Source organism: Aedes aegypti, chromosome 3, assembly GCF_002204515.2.
Source record: "Aedes aegypti strain LVP_AGWG chromosome 3, AaegL5.0 Primary Assembly, whole genome shotgun sequence".
Lineage (NCBI taxonomy): Eukaryota > Metazoa > Arthropoda > Insecta > Diptera > Culicidae > Aedes > Aedes aegypti.
In genome coordinates this window covers 2,242,599-2,254,789 of record NC_035109.1, presented here as the reverse complement: position 1 = coordinate 2,254,789, position 12,191 = coordinate 2,242,599, and the positions used below count along the sequence as shown (strand labels likewise).

At 38.9% G+C, this 12,191-nt stretch overlaps 1 protein-coding gene across 3 annotated transcripts in view; it reads left to right on the top strand.

Annotated features, from left to right (window-relative positions):
- The window catches only part of LOC110678315, a 109,476-nt gene extending 98,575 nt beyond the window's left edge, over positions 1-10,901 (top strand). For all 3 annotated transcript variants that reach the window (XM_021851012.1, XM_021851013.1, XM_021851014.1), the window contains exon 4: positions 9,772-10,901. In XM_021851012.1, the coding sequence (XP_021706704.1) occupies positions 9,772-9,877 (106 nt within the window). In that variant the 3' untranslated portion in view covers positions 9,878-10,901. The remainder of the gene's footprint in view (positions 1-9,771) is intronic.
- Positions 10,902-12,191: the final 1,290 nt, after the last annotated feature.

Sequence of the window (12,191 nt, the reverse complement as noted above, 5' to 3'; positions counted from 1 at the left end):
CTGTTTCTTGAACCAACACCAAAGAGCTGTATACCAATGATGATTTATCCTACTTTAAGTATAAACTGTTCTTTGAAATTCAGTTTTGAAATTCATTACAAATGCATGCTAAATGTAGTTCACTATTGTTTTCAATTTAGGCCAAACGGCATTCGGCCAAATGGCATTCGGCCAAATGACCCGGAACCTGGTAATCACGGCATTTCTGTAGGATTTGTCGCACATCAAGTGGTCGTCGATGAAACCTGCCTGATTACTTCCCACGAACTAATTTACTATAGGTTATAGACGACGTCAATGCAAGATCGAAGCAAGCGAAGAAAATTTTCTACACTGATGGCTCAAAAATGATTGAGAACACCGGGGCTGGAATTACAGGCCCAGGCAAGGTATCTAGAAGGGAGGTAGCCCAATGTGTCAGATTTCCCGTTCCGCTATTTTGAAATGCCAAGTGACAGCTGGCGAGTTTGTTTTGGTTGTTTGGATACCTGGTGCATGGCGTGACAAAGTAGGTATAGAATGATTCTTTTACACCCATATCTGTGTGGAGTACGCGGCAAGATATCTGAATTCCTTTACTGTGTGCACTGATAGTAGAATGACTATGAACTTACGAGTTAAAGTTACATGAATTCAATCGTCACCGTCAGACGGCAGCACCGTGGCATATCCTCTCTTTCATCGGTGGACCGTTGGTGATGGGTAGCTCTCACCCGCAGAACTATTCGAAACTTTCAATTTTACATGCATTACATGCAATTGTTAACCAACTATTAAACTTTTCTGCAACTCAAAACACCGGGACTCCGCGGAATATTACAATAACGACGGAAGTTTGATTCGCGACAAAACAGCTCATCAATGCTGGAGACAATTTTCACTTCACTGTGTTTATGTTTGTTCGAGTAAACATTCCCTAGCAACCCCATAGAAACGGTAGAGTAAAAAACAGTGTACACAAACCTGCCAGCTGTCACTTTCACCTTCCCCGCAGCTAACCACACCGCGCACCCACTGACTGCTTAGATCCGTAAACCTGTCATTATAAAAACCTTGGGCCCAGGTATTGATATTTCAATACCAATGGGAAGATGAACCACTGTTTTTCTTGCAGAAATTTATGCCATTCTTGAATGAACATCTTGGTGTCTGAGAAGGAAATACAGGATGCACGGATTTGCATATTTTCAGATAGCCAAGCGGCGCTGAAAGCTTTAAAATCATTCACAAGCCAATCAAAACTGGCATGGGAATGCATAACACTGTTAACGGCCAACGCTACTTAATTCAGTTTCGATCATCAATCATTGTAATGTGCCTGTATTGGTATGCCAATAGTAGGAAATCAGTATGAATGTGTGTGTGAAAGAAAAGTATTAAAAACGCGTGCTTTACTTTTATGCAAAATGAGGATCTTGAGTAGTATTGTAATTGCATATGCTGCATTTTTATTACCTTAATATTTTGACGTAGGACTACGTCTTTGTTTTCTATATTGGGGTGCACTTTAAAAGTACGGAAAATGAGGCATGTAACGAAATTAGGGGAGATTTTGAACGTTAATAACTCAGTTGTGTATGAACCAATTATTACGATTTTAGTATCATTCGATCAGAAATGTATCTACGCATCGTTAGTAATATATCCGATAAGTGAATTTTGTTGTTAAACTATTGAAAATTTGATAAATGTTGACCCCTTTCTTATCCAACCAATCACGTTCGAGCACTTTTCAACGGTGTCGCTTCCCACTATAAAAGCAAACGGGTCCCTGCTTCTTCCCTCAGTCTTCTTTTTGCGGTCGGACTGTGAACACGGTCGGGCGAGTCATTCTCGCTTTGCTTTTGCACCCGCGTCACAGTCCAATTTGTGTCGTCGGAAGAGGAAGACGCAAGATTGATTTGCGGTGGCGATGACGATGGCTTGGGCGCTTCTCCGAGCGGCAAACTACTGCTGCTCGGAGAAGCGTCCAAGCCATCGTCGTCGCCGCCGCAAATTTATCCGCGCTCCCAGATTTCGACCCGTGATAAATTAAGCATCGGCGGTCAAGAAGCAAGCCCATTAGGAGCCAATTACCAGAAGCCTCCAGAGTTGCTGATCCGAGGAGTTGCTGCTAATCGAGCGTTGGAATCGCTCGAGTTTCCAGATTTCGACACGTGCCCGTGGATCCACTACCCGTTGCTGTTGCTGTTTGCGTTGAGGATTTCCCGTTTGATCATGGCAATCAAGTGATAACTTCCCGCAGTGCTATTTATCTGCCATCGGACCTTGTCAGGACCATCAAATTTGTGGAAAAGAGTTGAAGGAATAATATTTCCGACCTTATTGCTCAATCAATCTCGCAGCTTCATACAAAATTTAATTTGTTATGAATAATTGACTATTCGTGGACGCTGCTGCTGTGCCGTCGGGGTGAGTGCTCAACATTTCACTTTAAAAGTACGGAAAATGAGACATGTAACGAAATTAGGGGAGATTTTGAAATAACTCAGTTGTTTATGAACCAATTATTACGATTTTAGTATCATTCGATCAGTAATGTATCTACGCATCGTTAGTAATATATCCGATAAGTGAATTTTGTTGTTAAACTATTGAAAATTTGATAAATGTTGACCCGTTTTTTATCCAACCAATCACGTTCGAGCACTTTTCGACGGTGTCGCTTCCCACTATAAAAGCAAACGGGTCCCTGCTTCTTCCCTCAGTCTTCTTTTTGCGGTCGGACTGTGAACACGACCGGGCGAGTCATTCTCGCTTTTCGTTTGCACCCGCGTCTCAGTCCAATTTGTGTCGTCGGAAGAGGAAGACGCAATATTGATTTGCGGTGGCGATGACGATGGCTTGGGCGCTTCTCCGAGCAGCAGTAGTTCGCCGCTCGGAGGAGCGTCCAAGCTATCGTCATCGCCGCCGCAAATTTATCCGCGCTCCCAGATTTCGACTCGTGATCGGTGGTCCAGAAGCAAGCCCGTTAGGAACCAGAAGCCAGAAGCCCCCAGAGTTGCTGATCCGAGGAGATGCTGGTAATCGAGCGTCGGACTGGTGAAATCGCTCAAGCTTTCAAGAGTGAGCATCGTTTCCTGATTTCGACTTGTGCCCGGGGATCCAATACCCGTTGCTGTTGTGCGCCATCCACGTCACGAACCATTCAGCTGGTTCATCGTATAAGCAAATTCCCCGTTTGACCATGGCAATCAACTGATAACATCCCGTAGTGCTATTTATCTGTAACCGTATCGAGGCTAAGAAAGCCATCGGCCCTTGTCAGGGCCATAATATTTGTGGAAAAGAGTTGAAGGAATAATATTTCCAACCTTATTACATCTTATATTCCTCAATCAATCTCGCAGCTTCGTACAAAATTTAATTTGTTATGAATAATTGATGCCGTCGGGGTGAGTGCTCAACATTTCACAACGATTGTAAACTAGAGTGGAATTTTCGACAGTGTCTTTGATTTGCCATATTTTATGATAACACTTCGATTACGAAAATGATCACATGTAACAAAATTGCGACATGTTTAGAATGCTTTTGAAAAGATATTTTCATTGAACAATTTTCATAATTTTGGCACCATGGATCAGAAATTTACCTTCATATTAAAGAAAACTATTGATTATCAATAGCGAACTATTGAATATTTAGTAATTGTCAACCCTTTCATTCATGTTCGACCAATTTCTCACGCATTATCATTTTTCGCAATTATCAAGTAATTCTAAGTCCAACTCATTATTGGCACATATGCATTTCCCAGATTGGTCGATAAGAAAGAGAAGAGCACGAAGGGGAGGAGCATAATCTGCTAATCTAAGGGTATATAGCATGCTCCCTTCGTTGGATTCGGTTTCATTCCGTTTCGACTTCCGAGCTGGCACGAGCTCCTCCGATCCTGTGCAGCGACGTCCGCACCTGCTGACCTCCAAGCTAGCGATCCAGCGTCTGGTGGTCGGTGGTCAAGAAGCAAGCCCGTGAGGGGCTAAATTCCAGAAGCTGATCCGAAGAGAAAAGAGCAGCGAATCAAGCGTCGGACTTATGAAATCGCTCAAGATTTCAAGAGTGAGCATCGTTTCCAGATTTCGCCTTGTGCCCGGTGATCCACTACCCGTTGCTGTTGTGCGCCATCCACGGACCATGGCAATCAACTGATCAATTCCGCAGTGCTATTTATCTGTGACCGCATCGAGGCTAAGAAAGCCATCGGCCCTTGTCAGGGCCATCAAATTTGTGGAAAAGAGTTGAAAGAATAATATTTCCGACCTTATTACATCTTATATTCCTCAATCAATCTCACAGTTTCGTACAAAATTTAATTTGTCATGAATAATTGATGGCACGACAATTTGAGACTATTCTTGGACGCTGCTGTTGTGCCGTCGGGGTGAGTGCTCAACATTTCACAACGATTGTAAACTAGAGTGGCATTTCCAACAGTGTCTTTGATTTGCCGAGCATTTCGATTATGTAATGATCACATGTAACAAAATTGCGACATATTTAGAATGGTTTTCAAGAGAAATTCTGATTGAACAATTTTCATCATTTTGGCACCCATTAATCAGAAATTCACTTTCATACTAAAGAAAACTATTGATTATCAATAGCTAACTAGAGAACATTTAGTAAATGTCAAGCATTCCAACTATTCATGTTTGATCAATTTCTCACGCATTATCATTTTTCGCAATTTTCAAGTAATTCTAAGCCCAAACATTATTGGCACATACCCATTTTCCAGATTGGTCGACTAGAAGAGAAGAGCACGAATGGGAGGAGCATCATCTGCCAATCTAAGGGATTAAAGCATGCTTCCTTCGCCGGATTCGGTTTCATTCCATTTTTGCTTTCGAGCTGGTAAGAGCTTCTCCGAACCTGCTTAGCGAGGAGCACCTCGTAGCCAGAAGCCTGCTGAGCTGTTGATCAGCATCTGGTTTATGAGATTTCGGCTCGTGATAAACTCATATGTGGTGCAGTCAAGAATCAAGCCCGTTAGGCATCATTACTACTATTATTAGACAAATCGAGCTTTCGGCTTGTGGTATCGCTCAAGATTTCAAACTTAAGCTACGTTTTCAGATTTCGACTTCAGCCGTGTGATCTAATACCTGTTGCTGATGTGTGCCATCCACACCACGAAACATTCACCTGGTTCGTCTTATAAGCAGAGAACTTATACAAATTTCTACACTTGCGTTGGGGATTCTTCAGTTAGCCATGGCAATCAACTGATAACATCCTGTAGTGCGATTCATCTATGACAGCATCCAAGCTAACAAAGCCTTTGGCTCTTTTCAGGGCCACCAAATGTGTGTAAGAGAGTTAACAGTGTAATATTTCAGACTTTATTTACCACATTGCCAAGCGATGAATAATATTTCTCTCAAACCATAGGATCAACAAAGCGATGACTGGAGCTTTCATTATAATCCTCGAATAACTTCCTATAGACACATTGCTGTTAAATATTCTTTAATTAGAATTACTTCGATTTTGCTTCAGCATGCTGAACAAGCCTCAATCACTACTGTTCTTTCCAATGCTACCTTATATTTCATAGGAGGTTACTAATATAATTTCAAAATGATCATACAACCTGAAGTGAAATTTCACATTTTCATAGATAAATATGACGAATTCATCGGATAAAGATAATGTATATTTGGGACATGATTAAACGTACACTTGGCTGCAAATCGTTATATGCATAAATATTTACGAAAGTTTCGAGCACTGAAAACAGTATGAAGTCAAAACGAGCAACAAGAACGACATCAAATTCAGTTAAATTAACCATCGTGGTCCTACGTCACCAGTTCGTACAACCCCATAGGGATGTACCCTTATAGTTTTTTCAAATAAGACAAAACAAGTATTTTTTCTTCTTCTTGGCATTATCGTGTTATTATGAGCACTTCCACAGATATTAATTAAGAGCTTTCTTTGCCAAGTTGCAATTGTCCGTTAAGAATCAGGTTAATTTATACTGGGTACCAGGCCATTGTGGAATTGAAGGTAATGAAAAAGCTGATTTACTTTCAAGAAAAGGGTCAAGGGTCCAGTTCATAGGACCAGAACCCTTATGCGGTGTATCCAAATGGAATTGAAACAATGGGAGGATCAAATAACACAGTCAAACTGGATTGCAACAGAAACCTTAAGGCAATCAAAACTGTTCATAACTCCAAATGAAAACCTTACGGAAAAACTTTTAAGTTTAAACAAAAAATCTTTAAGCATACTTATTGGACTTCTCACAGGACATTCTCCAACAAAATATCATTTGAATAAAATCAATCGATGTCAACCTGGTGTCTGTCGGATTTGTGACTATGAAATTGAGACCTCACAACATTTGCTCTGTGACTGTCATTTTGTATGTAGAAGACAATATTTCAATAAGGGCATTTTAAGCCCTTTTTGTGTGGTACTGAATGAACATTGTCATACATCTTGTCTTCCAACCCTGTTATGATGGTTGACAATCAAAAGCCTGTTGAAAGAACTCCGAGAATGTAACATCGGATCGGACATCAAACGATCTAGTAGCCATGGCACAACTTCGACGCCTCACTCCTATAGTAATGTCAGAATGGAATGCAAGGTTCTTCGTGGTGCTCCCGCTTGCCAACAACCATTCTGAGCTTCACACTTTTGAAATTTGGTTAGAAAATCCCAATCTGGTTGTTAGTTTCATTCTAAGAATCATACCGGATTGGAGTACTTCGCATCATCAGTCAACGGCATTTACCCCAAATGGTAATTCGTCGTCCTGAAAGAATGCAAATTAAACAGGGGTATACTGCCCATAACTGCATATTTGTTACATTCGACAAAAGTAGGCATTGAGTAAATGGGATACCAAGTTTGCATTTTATTGCAGTATGGGAGGGAACTGATATTTCAAAAAATCACTAAGAATTCAAAAGTGTTTATTTGAGGCTGAAATTTCGTACAACTCATATCGCTTATTGGGTGAATAGTCAGAAAAAAATTCTGATAGAAATTTCGTTGCCACTGCATTATAAGGCTCATGTATAATCTCAATGTGACTGTTATGCGGTTACAATTGCCAATGTGACAAAACAACTTGGTATTTTTTTCGATTTTTCTAGAACAATCTCACAGATTTTAGTAAGTGGGTCGAAAGTATTTGTTATTTGATGACTCTCCACGGTATTAACTCGAAATTTCCAAAAATGTCGAATGTGACTGTTATGCAGTTATGGGCAGTATACCACAATAGAACAAATTCATAGTCGCAGTGGTTTGAATCCCAACACAAAAAAGGCAAAGAAAAACATCACATCTGTATCGGTCTATGATCGGCAATGTTTCGCAAATTTTAACAAACTTGATAAATAAGAGCAGCGAACGAGATCCCCTAAGAGAGAACAATGATAAAACACGATTTTCTCACAAGGGAGGTAGGTATTTTATGTTGCTGACATGATTAACAATTCCTGAACATCCTATAGCAATATAACCATCAGGGTTGAAGTTTGTTTAGATGGAATTTATCATGCACTGTTACTCCTCCGAGCAAATCTGAGCTGTAGCAGAAGATGATAAACATACTCTAATTGTGTGTTCCCGAGCAGAACAAAATAACTTCTGAATACCAAACTAAGGTATTCCATACCAGATAATTTCCAATACTTACAACCTGAATGAGGTATGAATGAGCCCTGCATAAGAGGTAAAATACCTCAAATAACATCTCAAGCATATTCTACGAATACCAAACTGATAATTAGATTAGGTATTGTGATACCCAAATAATACTTGATGGATTTTCATATAAAAGTGAAATTTTTCAATAGTAGTTCAATACCTTCAGCAGACCTCAATAGCTGTCTAATACCTAAATGGAGTATTTTCAATTGTTATAAAGATTTTTTTCAATTCCATTATAATACTAAATTGAGGTATTGACAACTGAACAATACCTAATTTTGGTATGATACCTAAATATGGTATTAATAAGTTATTCGGGAGTTATTTGTCCCTCCTCGGGTTGCGGATCATGATTGTTACAGAGAGCAATAAGTGAGAGATACACTTGATCCCACTTCTCCATTCTCTGACAGAAGAGCAAACAGTTTAGACTGGGAATTAATCTAAAAAAAAAACGTTTTATAGAAAAATTTGGAACAACCTATCGGGTCTAACTAAAAAATCTTTACATTTTTTACATCTATACTGTTTCTTTTTGTTCCTCACAAATAAGGATGTTTTATTTATCCCTAATTTATTCAACATAATAATCTTTGAGGCCTTACATAAACAACGCCCACAATTTGTATGGCCATATAAGACTATAATCCCCCTAAATAATGTTCTGATTCCTTTTCCACAAAACAAACAAATTTTCGTAACTACCGAAAAGCTAAACATTACATATAATTTTCAATTGGATTAGATGGACAAATTGATGTGAAGATTTGCGAAAAAGTTACACGTCTTCTCAGTGAGAATCGAACTCACGACTCCATTCATGAGTCCTCTCATGGCGTAGTGGTAACGCGCCCCAACTAGAGATCGGGGAGTCGTGAGTTCGATTCTCACTGAGAAGACGTGTAATTTTTTCGCAAATCTTCACATCAATTTGTCCATCTAATGCAATTGCAAATTATATGTAATGTTTAGCTTTTCGGTAGTTGTTAAACTTCCACTCGGCTGGTTGGCCGTAAACCACGATTCATAATTAAAACAAGTAAATTTTCGTAATTTGTGAACGGTCCCAAACCACTTTTGCTTTCCCGTAACAAAATTTTACATTGGAAATTATTTGAAACTAAGAATCATTTTTAAAAATACTAAGTACTCATAGTTTGAACGCTGATTCATAAATTGTGACTGGTGTGTATATTTCCCACAATTTATTGATCAAGTATTTCCTCAAAAATCACAGCCAAATTCGAATCAACACGCATTTATCTCTCATAGCTATGTTTATTGAATCTTTAAATGTTGTCTGGGGCTCAATCTGTCACAACAAATCTTTGAAACAAACTTTAAAACGTTGTTTCTAGTTAGGCGTCAATAGGGACACGGCTTACGAAGTTGGCAAAAAATTCAGCCCAAATAGCTACAAAAAGAATTCAGTAATATTGTTGGTTCATAGCGCGATCAAAAGCTATTTTACTGAGATAAAAAGCCTTGAAATGGTTGAACACTATGTGTTACTTATTAGTAAAAAGGATTCTGTGATGTTTTGTGATAAGTTTGATAATAATTTCGTCTTTTGAAATCAGCTGATTCATAAATTGTGGGTGATTCAACTGCGTGGGGTGACTGTATTCTCAATTCTCCGTATTCAACCTTTACTTATGCTTGTTGTGTACCTTCTGAAGACCACCTTTCCACTATCATATACTCCTTTCCGTGACAACCATGATGATGCAATGGTAAACTCGGTCCTAAAAAACAATGGATGTTACATTAACATTCCTCTCTTTCCCGATGACCGTAAGGACATGACCGACGCCGTTATTAATTTTATAAAATTTGAAATTCTAGAAACCATAGGAAGTAAGATACTCCCGAGCTCCGTTAGTTGATTCCTTATGCAAATTCGATTATTGTGGTCAATCACGGTGTAGCAAGGTTAGATCTCTCAATAGCTCAATATGATATAATGGTGCAACTGTTTCAGTCACTAAAAACCTCAGCTGATTTTTTTTTGTTGTATTTGCCAAGTTTTTCCATAACTCTTCCATATTCTGCTTCATTAAATCAGTGTATTATAATACTCTATTTTAATTTTAGGATGCATCCAACCTTGGGAGCAAGTCTTACTAGCCACTTGTCCGAGGTAACCGATGCCATCAGGCAGCATGACTGTGCCCGATTCGTGTGTCTTCAGCGAGCGTAGATTCAATGGAAGCAAACATCTACCCCATCGGAAAAAAAAGCATCAGGATCTGGCGGTTTAAAAGATTTTATATTAAAATTGCGTTTATTCAGCATCAAAACATGGAATAGTACGACTACGTTACCCACCAAAATGGTGACAAGGATTTCAGAGCTAAATCAGTCAGCAATACACGACCAAGTACTGTCGAACGGATGAAAGGATAGACCCGATATAGCCCAAGACCTGACCTCACGCAAAACGTTTGGAAACACATTCATAAACTCGAACCGTATTTTGAAATGCCAAAGGAAGATAGGGAAGCACACGATACGAGAGCAGGTTTAGAAACAACGAAACATTTAGACGCAGTATCGTTTGTATTTAGTGCCTTTAGAGTGAAGAGATATGCCACAGGAGGAGGACGTAAAACCACGTAACAAATCTAGAGCGAACTGCGAAACCTTTTCGCAACCATACCCAATGAATATTCACTAGTATCCGATGCAGCCGCAAACACGGATCACAACGAACACGTAACGAACGATTAAATTATTAAACCCTAACTTATTGAACGAGATCAGCGCGGCGACCTTTTACAGAATGTGACAAAATGGGAAATCTCGCATATTTATTATGGTTTTATTTAAATTAATTTGAGTGGTTATTTAATTCGTAATAATTTATTCGCGTGTAGACTGGAGGACCATTATTATTCGAGAAGAAAAACGTAACAAAAATTTCGCACTGTCATCAGGTTCATAGGAGACGAAGATGCACATTTTGTCACGACATTGACTGGGAAAGAAAATGCAAGACTTGATAATCGCAATCCATCACTCTGACACAAACTGACAAATACATTCAATGTTAAGTAGTTTTACTGATCGACAATATGTATAAGATTTGTTGTAAACAATAGAGAGATAGGTTAATTACTATTTAGTCTTGTTTAAAACAGAACGAATGAGCTTACTGTTGTGATCAATTGAAGCGGGAAACTCAGTAGGCGCAACTGGATGAAGAATGAAATGGTAAATAACAATGAACAAATATTCTCAATCTTTTATCATATCACAAACCTATGATCTCTTGTATTTCTTCCATTATAAGGTACAGTTGGGGAATTGTATCAGTGGGGTAAGTGGATCATTTGTCCATATTATGCATAAAAACTTGAATATGTTGAATATTTCCGCACCATTGCTTCGTTTTAGGCTATATTGTTACGTTCACACTGGTACACACACAAGCAAACTTATGAGCTGCAAAAACAAATTAATTTGAAAAATGTTTTCCATCTGTAGTATTGTGCTATTGCACGGCATAAAAATTTACAAGGCAGACTCTTTACTGATGTAAATATCAAGTTTCACTGTAAACATGTGACGTCACTCCTATCGTACCATATACCTTCCAGGCCACTAGATCATTTTTTTCGCAAATTTGTTCGAGGTGGATAGGAATGACGTCGTCAAGTAGCTGTCAGTTTTCGGAGTATATCACCTTCTTAATTTTAGTACACCGTGGTGCTATTGGATTAGATAAGAGTAGGCTATGCTTGAGCATTGTGACAGGAAGGTTCAGAATAAAACATTGTAATTCATCACTCTGAATACGGAAGATGTGTTTTCACTTTGCTTCATTGGCGACGATTGTTGGAACGGATCCCATTTTGAATCGAGTGTGCGGTTCATAGATTTATGCACAAGAATCTTTAAAATTGGCAGTATACTGTTCGGAGGAACGCCTGACGAAATGGCGGAAAAGGGTAACAGAAAAATTATTGCGATACCGATTTTGTGCTGCGTACCCAAGTAACATTTTGAGTTTTTTCACATACTACAAGCTGTTGTTACCACCATATCGTCAAAACTCATTTTAGAACTTATTAGTTTTAACAACCTTAATAAAACTTTAATAAAACTCCGTTAAACCCCAAGAGGCCCACACTACAGGAGGTTGTTAAAACTATACCTCAAAACCGTTTCTAAACTTCTTAGTTTTGTATAGTATGAATACATCTACCCTTGTAGTGTACGTTAAAACATACATAAGAGCTATTGCACAGTTTCCCAAACTGTGGGTCGCGACCCCCAGGGGGGTCGTGAGCTACTCTCTGGTGGGTCGCGAAAAAATCTCAATTTGTATTAATTGCCTTAGATTTTCTACATTTTCCAATGTCTCCACGAATTGAAGTAAAAATGGTTAGGTACCTACTGATGATCACAGATTGACGTGGTATTCAAATTTTCTTGGAAAGATGTTAGAAAATTGAAGCTGTAATTGTAATTGTAATTGTGATTTATTAACGTTACTATACCCTGTCAGTTTA